General features: G+C 38.4%; 1 protein-coding gene across 2 annotated transcripts in view; it reads left to right on the forward strand.

The window, feature by feature from the left end:
• dph1 (diphthamide biosynthesis 1) overlaps positions 1–14,082 on the forward strand; it is a 97,132-nt gene that overhangs the window by 10,999 nt on the left and 72,051 nt on the right. For both annotated transcript variants that reach the window (XM_047391473.1, XM_047391474.1), the window contains exon 3: positions 4,896–4,959. In XM_047391473.1, the coding sequence (XP_047247429.1) occupies positions 4,896–4,959 (64 nt within the window). The remainder of the gene's footprint in view (positions 1–4,895; positions 4,960–14,082) is intronic.

The following is a 14,082-nucleotide window of genomic DNA, read 5'->3' on the forward strand; positions in this document are numbered from 1 at the left end:
TTTCCATGTAATGACCCGTCTCTCTGCCTGCATGAGTGCCGTGTGATCCCGTAACCTTTCATCTGTAAGAAGCACTCCCGCTCCACCTCTTTGTATTGCTTCATCTATCACTCCATCTCGTGTACATCCCACATCAGCCTCCCTGGCCTATTGTCTGTTCCATCTTTTATTATTTCATGTTGTCGAGCACTGAAGTCCTGAAATTGTTTCCGGCAAAGTCATTGAAAAACTTTTTGTGTGCCGAATTTTGCAACTTCAAACTAAACGTGTTCACAGACACATTGATGGATTTATTGTAAAAAGGATGTGACAGAACTTACTGGCAGAAAATGTCATTGTTGATTGAAACGTTGGTGCAATGGTGCAATGGTGTTCCCTCTCTTAAAAAGGGGGTGTTTTCAAAAATAAAATCAATAAATAACAAATAGAGCTATATCTCAATAAATTAATCAAAAACCTTGTTTCAGTTATCCAGTTCAAAAAGGGAAACTCATTTATTGTGGGTATTAAACTCAACACCAACTTTAAATTAAGTAAATTTCTCAAGATGCAAATGACATAAAATTGTCACACGATGTTTGTAACAACCCACCTAGTCCACATATGCAAACAAATCAAAATATAGATGTACTTAAATGGTGTGTAATAAAATGGACTGACACAGGAAAAAGTAATAACATGCTTACTGAAATTTTTTTTTTTTTTTTACAAAAGCCTTTGTTGGAGACAACTTCAAGAGCTCCATCCTGTTCGGAGAAACTAGTAACACATGTTTATCAGGTGTGATTTTTGGCCCATTCTTTAACACAGTCTTCAAATACCGAAGGTTCTGTGGGCCAGTTCTGTGAACTCTGAGCTTAGTTCTTGGGCTGCAGCTGTCATATCCCTTGTGATAAGCCTGAAGCAAAGACAACATCAGAACCCCTTACCTATGCTGAGGAGAAAAAGGCTTTGACTGTAGCTCAGTGGTCCAAAGTTTTCTTTTCAGATGAAAGTTAAAATTTACATTTCATTTGGAAAATCAAACTCCCAGAGTCTAGAGGAAGAGTGGAGAGGCACAGAATCCAAGTTCCTTGAGGTCCAGTTCAAAGTTACCACAGTCAGGAATAATTTGGGGAGCCATGGCATCTGCTGGTGTTGGTCCAATGTGTTTTATGTCCAACTCTGCGCAGCCATCCTCCAGGAAATTGTAGAATACTTAATTCTTCCCTCTGCTAGGCGTTATGGAGATGCTGGTTTCATTCCCAGCAGGACTTGGCACCTGCCACCACTGCCTAAAGCACCAATACTAGGTTTAATGACCATGGTATTAATGTGCTTGGTTGCAGCATGCTGGCTTTACAGCAACCTGGAAATTCTTAACATTTCAGAAGTGGTTCAGAGGTCACCTCCATGCCACGACGCAGTAATTCATGCAAAAGGAGCCCTGATCAAGTACTTAGTTCTGGTAATTAACAACAATGTAGATCTCTGATGAAGACAATTTTGTATTTCCGTTAGATGTAATCCATCATCATCAAAATTAAGACACATGAATACTTCAAATATGCCCCTTTGTGTAATAAATCTGTATGAGTTCCAAATTTTAAAATGAATTTTTTAAAATTTAATTTTGATGTCAGTTTATCGAGATGCAGCTCTATAAAAAGGAAACATGATCTGCTAATAGAAGACATTGCCACTGTAATAAAATTCAGTCCCATCACTTGATAACAAAAATATAAAATTATTCAGGCAATAAAGATCCAACCCCATGTATCATAAATACTGTTAAATGTTACACTTGTTTATAGTCTCAAAAGTCTCATTGTATAGGTTTCAGACAGCAGGTTGATTTTAAAAACAAAAAACAGGCAAATATAGAACGTCAAATAGAGCACAAAGATTTTGTGATAACCATTCTTCACTTGGAGAATACAGAAAGATCGTTCAAAACACCCAAAGCTGGTGAAATAATCTCCTTTCATTATTTGATCAAGCTTAAGAAATGTCTGATATGCAGAATAACAAATTCATGAATAAGGTGAATAACATCTAGAAGCACCACATTTATTCTCCTATCCACATAATCCACATCTGATTTCTTTCTTTTTCTTTAAGGATTTCAAATGACTTCATCGGTGTGGTTGTAGTCTGTAAGAACAAGATGTAATCATGTGTAGTTAACAGAGACAGAAATTATTCATATCACTAAATGTAACTAAATTGTTCTTGGGTTTATTATATATATATGCATATATATATATATATATATACACACATATATATATATATGCATATACTGTATATACAGGGGTTGGACAATGAAACTGTGTAAGAGCACAGTTTTGTTCAAAATATTGAAATGCACACAACCTTATGGGTGACATACCAGAGTTCAAAAGAGGACACATTGTTGGTGCACGTCTTGCTGGTGCATCTGTGACCAAGACAGCAAGTTTTTGTGATGTATCAAGAGCCACGGTATCCAGGGTAATGTCAGCATACCACCAAGAAGGACGAACCACATCCAACAGGATTAACTGTGGATGCAAGAGGAAGCTGTCTGAAAGGGATGTTTGGGTGCTAACCCGGATTGTATCCAAAAAACATAAAACCACGGCTGCCCAAATCACGGCAGAATTAAATGTGCACCTCAACTCTCCTGTTTCCACCAGAACTGTCCGTCGGGAGCTCCACAGGGTCAATATACACGGCCTGGCTGCTATAGCCAAACCTTTGGTCACTCATGCCAATGCCAAACATTGGTTTCAATGGTGCAAGGAGCACAAATCTTGGGCTGTGGACAATGTGAAACATGTATTGTTCTCTGATGAGTCCACCTTTACTGTTTTCCCCACATCCAAGAGAGTTACGGTGTGGAGAAGCCCCAAAGAAGCGTACCACCCAGACTGTCGCATGCCCAGAGTGAAGCATGGGGGTGGATCAGTGATGGTTTAGGCTGCCATATCATGGCATTCCCTTGGCCCAATACTTGTGCTAGATGGGCGCGTCACTGCCAAGGACTACCGAACCATTCTTGAGGACTATGTGCATCCAATGGTTCAAACATTGTATCCTGAAGGCGGTGCCGTGTTAACTACACATGATTACATCTTGTTCTTACAGACTACAAGCACACTGATGAAGTCATTTGAAATCATTAAAGAAAGAAATCAGATGTGGATTATGTGGATAGGAGAATAAATGTGGTGCTTCTAGATGTTATGCACCTTATGAACCTTTGTTTAAATATATATATATATATATATATATATATATATAATATGTATATATATATATATATATATGTATATATATATATATATATAAAATATGTGTATATATATATATATATATATAGCTTGCTTCAGCTTGCTGACCGGCAGTGTGCAGCAACAGATAGTGGAGGGGGAACAATGCATCACTCAGTCACTTCAGCATTTTCTCTGCAATCTCACTGAAAATGACATTAAAGCAGAGGAAAAATGCCGGACATTTTCACGAGGTTTAAATATTTTCATTTCTTTTTAAATTGGTGGAACTTGATACCAGTAACCAGGCCCTGCCTAATCTATAGTGTGAAACCACTGGAGACTGGGCGTCCAATACAAACAGTTTGAGGACAATCATAAACAAAGACAGAATGGTACCTAATAGGATAGTATTGTTTCACATTTCCTATATCTAAATACTTTGTCAGCCCATACATGCAGTCACACCAATCCCAGAAGAGCTGATCAAGAGAAATTAACCAGTTTTTATCATGGGCTGATTGTCTGATGTATCAGTATCTTGAATGTTAGCATTGTGATAAAAGGTAGATCAGCTTTTCTTAAACCAAACTCACTTATTAGTTTGAGAACAGTATATCAATCATAAAATTGATGTTTTAATATTCATAAATAATAAACAAAAAAAGTAAAAAAATCATAGAAAACTGTAAATTTATACATTTGTGATTATTCATTTTGAAAAGGACCTAAGCAATTGTTAACAGGTTCCTTTATATTTTGACAATTTTTTCCTAATATCAAAAACGACCAGCGCTGTAAATGCTTAGTTTGCACAGGTTATGATCAACAACATATTTTCAGATGAACCGACTGGCTTTTACATTTTTCACATTTCTCATTCTTAAGAAGTTTTCTTTGCCAAAGCTCCCACGTTTTTGAGCGAATGTAGTTCAGATCCCTTGTGTGTGCTGAACTCACTCAGTTCTTATTACTGAGGGTTTGATAGAAAACATGTGAAATATCTTCATCCAGTTCATTTTTTCTTTAATACACTTTTTTTGATGGTGAGAATTTTTCATTCAAAGCTGGTTTGTGTGTTTACATTAGTAGCAGTCATTTATCTTTGAAGGAATATGCATAACGGAAAGGGGTTCCTGATTACAGGCAGGGTGCAGTAGAGATGATGCTTTGCTTCTGGGCACCTCTGCCTGTGTTATTAAAAAGAAATACAATAAAGCATGCCTGCCTCTTGGAGTGTGAGAAAAGGCACAAACTGTTTAGTAAGCCCTGCAATTAGATTTTTCTTCTGGGTTTCTCAACTAATGTGTCAGTAAATCAGCTGACCTCCTATTGTTGGGATCACCAGGTTCAGAAGGCCAAGTGAAAGTTAATTGGTTGCTTGACTTTAGGGGCAGAATGACTCAGTGCTACATATGATGCTAGTGGCAAGTTGTGAACTGCAGAGACGGAGCTGTTGTAATTGTTTTGGACTTTCCAACAGCCCGTCACCCGCTAAAATAAACCAGCGGAATTAATATTACTCTGAAATGTCACAGTTTGCTATAAGCGATGTGAACCAGCAACGGCTATGTATAGCTGTGCTCTCGAGGATGTATTAAATGTCCCTATTGCTCTAAAACAAGTATGTAACTTCTGTTTGCTGTTTCCTTTTTGTTTCAGTCGCTCTGCAGCTTCCAGAGGGCCTGCAGATGTTTGCCTGCACCATCGCTGACATAATTGAGAGGTAAGCTGGAGGAACAAAAAAGTGGGTTTTTTTCAGCTAATATTCTTTGGGACTCTGAGTGAGCTTCAGGTGTTGAAGTCAAGCCAGCAGCATGTAACCTTAAACTGCTGCAGCCGCTTGGTACTCATTAGCAGACTGAGAGCATTATCGTAACTCTGCGCCTTTGACTCAATCAAGAGTTCAGCAGAAATGAGACACGATTATGCTGTTTTTGAACAGAGCAGATACTGGGGCTCCCGTTGCTCTCAGTTAGAGGGGGGAAGAGTTATCATTCTTGTTAATTACATCCATGTAGGCTGTAATGCATCAAACAGACACCATTTTTTTCTACTGTAGGAAGTATTTCAGCTTTAAATGCACCAAAGATACAGTGGCTTTCAATAGTTTTCAAACCCATTTTACTTTTTCATATTTTCTTGGAATTGCATGTGATTGACCAAAATAAAGTAGTTTATTGAGTGAAATGTGGAAGAAAAAAAAGTGTTTTTAACATTTTTTACAAATACAGATCTAAAAGGTGTGTAGTGCATCTGTATTCAGCCCCCTTTACTTTTATAAAATGAAGTGGAATTAGTTGTCTTTAGAAGTTACCTCTTCAGTATTAATATGAGCTATCTGGTAAAGGCTAAGTAGGCATGGTTGAGAAATTCAGTGAACAAATGGCACCACAAAGACTGAGAAACACATCAGATATGTCAAGGATAAAGTTGAGGAGAAGTTTAATATAAAGTTCAGTCCTAAAGCAGTATTCCAAGCTTTAAACAGCCCATTGAGCCCTGATCAATCCATCATCTGAATAAAGAGAGTTAGGCTGGCTAAAGAGATTACCAGTTTGTGACGCAACCAAGACGCCCTTAGTAAGTCCAGAGGAGCTGCAAAGACTCCTCTGAGGGAGAATCTGTTAACAGGACAACTATCAGTCAGATATTTCACAGATCTAAGACAATATTGTTGAATTGTTGAAAGAAGGTTGTGAACTTTACGTCTGGCAAACATGTAGAAGACGTTGCTCTGGCCAGATGAAAGAAAAACATATATTTCTGATGTACATGAAAAATGCTGTGTGACAGAATACCACTGCTGCACATCATCCGGGAACACAGCATCTCTAGAGTGAAACGTGGTGATGCTGGTATCACGCTCTGGGGAAACTTTTCAACAGCAGGAAAGGTAAACTGGTAAGAGTTGATGTGCTGTGAAACGTTTTTCTTTTTTTTTTTTACTGTGATTTAGTTTCACTAGTGGAACATTACAGCTAACGCTACAATGCCCTGCTTGATATTTATGAAAGAAACTTTATTAGAAACTGCTTTGGGATTATTTCAATTGCAATGGACAAGGAGACGGAAAGGAAAGGGACAAAAAGAAGCAAGAAAGAGAGAGAGAGTTGGGGCATAAAGGAAAAAGGGAGAGTTGGAGAAAAGAATAGATGACAGAAACAAGGCTGAAGAGAATACAAGATAACACCATAGAAGACTGCTTCTACACCTACATAAACCTATATAAAAACAGCATTGCTACCAAAAAGTGCACAGTACTAATGAATGCAAGATGTATTTAGTGGTAACTGTGTAAGTGTGAGCAAACTTGTGTATATAAGGTTTCTCCATAAAAATATGCAATAGCGAGTGTAAGGAGCCACAGATGTGCCCCCAGCTCCTACCCCAGCCCCTAAAGACCATCGTTCCCATCCGGAAAGGGGCCCACGTACAAAAGAGGGACCTACCTGGTCCAAACGAGCCCGCCAACTAAAGCCGTTCCAGGATGAAACAGTCCCAACCCCCCATTGAAATCCGATTTTCACCCCATGAGCCCCCCACCCCCCATGAACCCCAACATGAGTCTCCCCACAGGGCCACCACCAACCAGGACACAGATATCGAACATAAGCCCCAGAACACGATCTTAAATTCCGTCCTTGAAGAAAACTGCAAAAGACTTGAGACTGGGTTGGAGGTTTACCTTCTATCAGAAAACCCTATGCATACAGCCGAAGCTACAATGAAAGGATTTGGACCAAAGCATGTTTATGTGGCCCAATCAAAATCCAAACTCGAATCCAATTTTGGTCTGCTTTCCAAGTGTCAAGACTTGAAAACAAGTTTATTTTCAGACACTCTCAATCTATTCTGAGGGAAATTTCTGTTAGCAATTGTGTAAATTCTTCAGACATACCACCCAAGCTTTACAGGTGTAATTGCAGTAAACAGTGGTTCTACAAGTACTGACTCATTAACTCACAGGCTTTGGTGTTTCTATTTGTAAAACACTTTAAAATCTGTGTATCATTTTCATTCCACTTTACAATTACGCATTACTCTGTGTTGGTCTGTGGAGCTAAATTGGGGCCATAAAGTTTGTTCAAAAGAAAAAAATGTGAACCTAAAAAATAAAAGTTTGTTCAAAAGAAAAAAATCTAAACCTGAAAAATAATTTTGAACCTCCCCCCAAAAAATTGGAAAACTTGAAAAAACATTTTCCAACTGAAAAAAACAAACAGATGTGAAACGGGAAAAAAAAAGTTCAAAACTACTTTTCAAATTCAAGTTTTTTTTTTGAACGGGCAGATTTTTTTTTCGGCTTCAAACTTCTGGCCCTGTTTTGGCATGAGGGGCGGGGCCTCAGATTACGGGGGTGCGGAATCATGACTGACAGCTCAACACAGCGGCTGAACAACATATTCCCAGTTGTTGCATTCAGGGACCGTGGGAACTGGAAATATCTGTAATACATCCTCGATATTCTATATATATGTGATTGGTTTTGAAAGATAACACGCTTCACCGATAGAAGCAGCTTACGTGAATACACGACGCGCATCTCAGAGGAGAAAATATGATCTTGACAGATTTGCACAGCATTTTAAGTCCATGTTGGAGATTTCCCATGCTCTCAACATAAAGCAAAAGAACCGCCAGACTGAGCGGCTGTATGAAACCAGATGGAAAACGAGCCGGTATTTTATGAATATCCTTGCATAATTAACCCTGGACTTGTTTTCACATTGACTGGACACGGGTTTCGGTTTCTGGTGCATTTTTGATTAATATATAAAAAGGCTCATTCATGACAAACCTTGGGTCATTTATCCTTGTAATGTGTGTCGATGAGCATTCTTGTCCTATTCTAACAAAAAGGAAACATTAGAACTTATGCTTTATATCATTATGTTATAAATAGGAAAAACTGCTATCAGTCATATAAATAAAGGTTATCCTTAACAGGTTGATATGGCATAGTTTAGGGCACAATGGTCCAGAAAAATATCAGCGCCCCAGAAACTGTCGCCTCTTGCGTAGTTGATGTCGCGCTCGCCCTGCGTCTGTGAAAGGCGGTTATGAAAATCTAAACATTCACAAAATAAGAAAAGCCTAAGCCAGCGGTCCACCGGGGATTTCCCCGGTTGCCCCGTATGCCAGTTTGACCCTGACTGTGAGTCACTTCACTAAATGAAGACCAAACACGTTTTAATCAAAAATGCACCAGAAACCGAAACCCGTGTCCAGTCCATGTGAAAACAAGTCCAGGCTTAATTATGCAAGGATATTCGGAAAATACCGGCTCGTTTTCCATCTGGTTTCATACAGCCGCTCAGTCTGGCGGTTCTTTTGCTTTATGTTGAGAGCATGGGAAATCTCCAACACGGACTTAAAATGCTGTGCAAATCTGTCAAGATCATATTTTCTCCTCTGAGATGCGCGTCGTGTATTCACGTAAGCTGCTTCTATCGGTGAAGCGTGTTATCTTTCAAAACCAATCACATATATATAGAATATCGATGATGTATTACAGATAATTCCAGTTCCCACGGTCCCTGAATGCAACAGCTGGGAATATGTTGTTCAGCCGCTGTGTTGAGCTGTCAGTCATGATTCCGCACCCCTGTGATCCGAGGCCCCGCCCCCCACGCCAAAACAGGGCCAAAAGTTTGAAGCCGAAAAAAAAACTTGAATTTGAAAAGTAGTTTTGAACTTTTTTTTTCCAGTTTCACATCTGTTTTTTTTTTTTTTTCAGTTGCGAAACTTTTTTTTTCAGTTTTCACATTTTTTGCGGAAGGTTCAAAATAATTTTTCAGGTTAGAATTTTTTTCTTTTGAACAAACTTTTATTTTTCAGGTTAAATCTTTTTCCGTTTGAACAAACTTTATGGCCCCAATTTAGCTCCATATTGGTCTCTCATATAAAATCCCAATAAAATACATTGAAGTTTTCAGTTGTAATGTGACGAAATGTGAGGAAACACATAGTATATGAATGTATTTGCTAGGCACTGTAATGGTCCACCTTATTTGCTCTGGTTTTGGCTGCTTTCCACTAAATTAGATTGTGTTTTATGGTGTTTTGTGTATAAAAATACATTCCAAAACACATTTTACCAAGTGGGCCATAATGTCCTTAAAACTCATCTTTTTTTCTGTTTTCTTCTCCCTCCGCTGTTGTTACTGTAGTCTCATTCTGCTTTCAGCTTGCCTGTTTTCCAGGAGCAGTGCCTGTCATGTGTTCTTTTAAAGAAAATGGGTGCTATCATTAAACACTTAGAGTGGATTCCTTTCTGTGTTTAGTCAATAGAAACCTGATTACAAAATGGACAAGATGAATGATAGAGTGCTGGAAGCTGCCATAAACTTTTAGGGCGAGTGGATATTTGATTTCATGCAGGAAGCTTAGATCACATCAGTTTTAGTGTGTTAGTGTGTTCTTGATTACATGTGCTTTATATTATGATGCCTTGATGCACTTATTTAAAATATAAATAGTAAGGCCTCACTCGTGTTGAACCATGTCTTTCTATTGTTACCTTTTTATATAGCATCTCTTCTTTTGCTGTAATGCTGTTTATATTTACTGCCCCTCTATGAGGCTTCTACTATTGTACTATCTCCAAGTGTTCTCACAGTCAGTTCGACTTCTTTAACACAAAAAAGATAAAGTAAAGTTTTGATTATTGACTCCAGTCTTATCAGCTTTGCTGCTATCAGACTGAGAGCTGCCAATATGTAACGTGGAGCTCTCAGACCGGACATCTGTTCAGTCCACATTGATGCTACATGTTTGAACTGTCCATCATGGAAGTCTGCTAAATCAGCCCCATCTCTTCTAATGAGAGCAATTAGTGGACACTAATTGCTTTTCTGTCTTACCTTATAACTTGGCTTTTATCATTGTCTCTCAATATTTTTCACCTTCATTGCGCCATCTGCACGATTTCCCCTTCAGACTGCAAAAAAGAAAATATGTTCCTCATAGATTCCGTTCTTTAGGCTCTGTTGTATAACTGGTGCATTTTTTGATTTCTTAATAAACATTAGGGCTTGCACAAAGTAAACAGATTTCTAACCTTTATAAAGATTTAACATTGCAGCCATCAATGACTATACACCAACTGTTTTGTGGTATAAAAAGTGTGCGTAGTTACTACATTTAGACTGATAAATGTATAATTTCACTTTCAAATATTTAAGCAAGTTTCTGGAGCATATTGCAACAGTTAAAAAACCCTGGTTTGTCAGTAAAAGTGTTGCAGGTTCTTTGATAGAAGTAGACATTTGGAATCCAAAAGAAAGAGGAGAGATTATAAGACTATCCATCAAAGAGAATGTGTCCCTTTACCTTTGTCTGACTTTAACAAAATTTTAAACAAAGAGTATTAAAAAAGCATGCTATTTGCTGATGCACTTACTGACTAAAGAAATCAGATTTTACAAATTTGCCTGAACAGTTGCTGTTTAAAATTTAAACAATATCAATAACTAGGCAACGAGTTGGTGTATAACTAGACTTTAGGCAAGTTTCACTTATTTTCTTTAAAAAACTGTTTTGTTCAAGGGTTTACAAGCGCTCATCATGGGCATGATTGTTATGTACATCTGAAGCTTTTAATGATATATGGTAACTACTTTTTCAAGTTGGAATGGTAATGTTAATGATTTTTAAAAACAAGAAATTGCTGTGCAAATAAAAATTTATTGTGGATTTTCTCAAATCCAAGCAGGGTCAAAAGTTCATGTACAAGCATAAATGTATGTATACATTCACCTAAATCTCTCAGTAAACAAAACAACATGTCTCTCAGTGATGACATTTTCTGAATGTTCTGACAACGTCCTTTGGAGCCATTTGTGCAATTATTCATGTGCCATCATTTTGCCAAGGACTGGAAGAAGAACCAAAATGTCGACCTCAGATGAGAGGAAACTAGTTAGTATGTTCTCAAACAACCCAGAAACCTTGTGACCTGTCATGAACTGTCAAGTGCTGGAAAAACAAATTTGCTATAGATTGAGAGTGTGTCAATCAAGATAGAAGTCCCTGCTTCAAACTTGACACTTTCAAGCTGGACTGAAACTTGAAGATGCTCACATTGACAAACCAAGTACGTTCTGTAGAAAGTTTCATAGCGAGAAAAGCAAAGAGTTATTTGGCCACAGTGAAAGAGCATGTTTGCATGAGGCTATTAAACCCAAAGGCTATTAAACCCAGCACTGTACCAGTTGTCAAGCACGGTGGTGGTTGCATCATGTTCTGGGGCTGTTTTGTTTTGGGGGTTTTTGCAACAGTTACCTATGCATTGGACAAGGTGGATGGAGTAAATAAGAAGAAAGACCAACTCCAGAATCTTCAGCTTCACCTCAAGACAACAGTGGGGCAATAAAACGCTAGGAACAATTATGGGGTTCCAACAGGACAACAAACCCAAACATGTATCAAAATTGTTTTTTGAGATGGATAATGCAGGCAGTTAAGCTTTAGGAATTGCCCCAAGCCCAGTCCTGTTGAATTATTGTGGACTACCCTTAAACATTCAGTCTGTGTCGGGGAACAAACTAATTTAAATCAACTTTCCCAGAATAACGTTTACATATTAAGGGTATATTCACACCTGGCACTTTTGGCCCGCTTTAAACGAACCAGAATTCGTTTCCCCTCTTGGTCCTGACCTTTTGTGCAGGTGTGAATACAGTCAAGGGAACCCCGGTCTGGACCAAACAACCGGACCAAGACCCACTTTTTGAGGTGGTCTCGGTCCGCTTCAAAACAGATCTGGTGCGATTTGCTTATGGTGTGAATACAAAAACATACGTCTCTTTCGAATTAACAAGCCAACGTAGCTGGTAGCAAAGGTGTACATTGTAATGAAATCATACCTGATCAGCTGTATGTTGCTTAGCAACGCTGCTACCAGCATGTTGTGGGTCACGGGGCGCAGAGCACATTGTCTCTTTTGGGTTGCAGCACGCATTCTCCGTCAGGGATCCGAAATTATAAATAGAACTTCATAAAATCTGTTTTGAATGAGCTGCTCACAGTGATATTGGAGCTGTAATGACAACTTAAACATGCAGAACAGAGGGGCTGGACGCACCATTTCCATAGTTGTTTTCCTCCATTTCTGGGTCTATGCTCTGTCCCACCCCGTATTTTCTGTCTAATGTAAGCAATGATCGCCACCCTCGTGGCTTTGTTTACAACTAATAGTTTACCTGCAAAAGGTATAATGTGAAAGCAAACCGCACCAAACAAAAAAAAAATACGTTTTGTTCTGGACCAAACAAGCCAACCAAAGGACTTTCCTGGTGTGATGTGAATACACCCTAAATCAGAATTATGCCTGGTGCTTGCTGATGGCTGTAAGAAACATGTAGTGGAGATGCAACTTGCTTATGGAAACTTGTTCAAATTTTTGTGGGACTTTATGGTTATATTTGAGCCTTTATGTATAATTATGGCCCAGTTAAGATTAGAAAACTATAAATTTGGTCACTATAAATTCATGTTATAATTGTTGTTCTTAAAACTCATTGAAGTTATTTGCATTCTACCCTAGACAATAATCAGTTCAAATAATAAGTCTTTTAAAACCCCAAATTAATGACTTTCATGTTTTGGTTAAACACTCTTAACCTCTTATATCAACTGTAATTTACATTTGAATAAATTGATGAAAACATGTAAGTTTAGCTCACAGTTCACGATGCTAACTGTTGCTTTACAGTTGTATGGCCTTATATCTACCCTATCTCTAACTTTTATATGAGGAAACTGAAGCAACAGAGAATCTTGTTTTAGTTGTACTTAAACTCGTAATATAATCTATGAGGTTGTGCCCTTTGAGGATAGACTTGATAACAATCTCAGCATGGCACATGAAATTTGGCAGATCCTTTCAGAGGATTAATCCACAAGTAAAAGCGTTCTGCACCTGGATGTTTAATTTGACACCCCCCTGCCCCTCCCACTGCCCTGAAAAGATTGCTTGCTGTTCTGTAGAGATGCCTTGGAGCCGTGTCAACTGTTGAAATACAAATTTAAATAACTTGTATCTTCTATTTGTCATGTTAAAACGAACAAAGATCACAGGACAAGTATTTAGGAGGGTCTTGGCAGCAGCCATTCAGAGTGAAATTATTGCAGCTTAAACTACAACATGGGATCATGGACAAAGGAGCACATTTGTATAAGTAATGTTAGGATGTTGGCATAACCTAGATGTTACCTTGACTCACCCTTGCATGTTTAGGGTTACTAGAAGTTAAATAGTTGGACCAATTTGTCATTACCATCACTACCACCCTTTTATATGGATATTGAAATTAGAATAGAAGAATAAAAGTGTCCTTTAATTCAATTCAATTCAGTTTATTTATATAGCGCCAATTCACAACACATGTTGTCTCAAGGCACTTCACAACAGTCAGGTACATACATTCCAATTAATCCTAACCATTGAACAGTGCAGTCAGAGTTAGTTATTTATTCAAATTGGATAAAAAGTTTTTCTGTCTAAGGAAAGCCAGCAGATTGCATCCAGTCAGTGACTTGCAGCATTCACTCCTCCTGGATGAGCATGTAGAGACAATGGACAGTGACTGGCGTTGACTTTGCAGCAATCCCTCATACTGAGCATGCATGTAGCGACAACGGAGAGGAAAAACTCCCTTTTAACAGGAAGAAACCTCCAGCAGAACCAGGCTCAGTGTGAGCGGCCATCTGCCACAACCGACTGGGGGTTTGAGAGAACAGAGCAGAGACACAAAGAGAACAAAGAAGCACTGATCCAGGAGTACTTTCTATGGGAAGGAAAAGTAAATGTTAATGGATGTAGCTCCTTTAGTCGTTTCACCTA

This window comes from Girardinichthys multiradiatus, chromosome 18 (genome assembly GCF_021462225.1).
Source record: "Girardinichthys multiradiatus isolate DD_20200921_A chromosome 18, DD_fGirMul_XY1, whole genome shotgun sequence".
NCBI lineage: Eukaryota > Metazoa > Chordata > Actinopteri > Cyprinodontiformes > Goodeidae > Girardinichthys > Girardinichthys multiradiatus.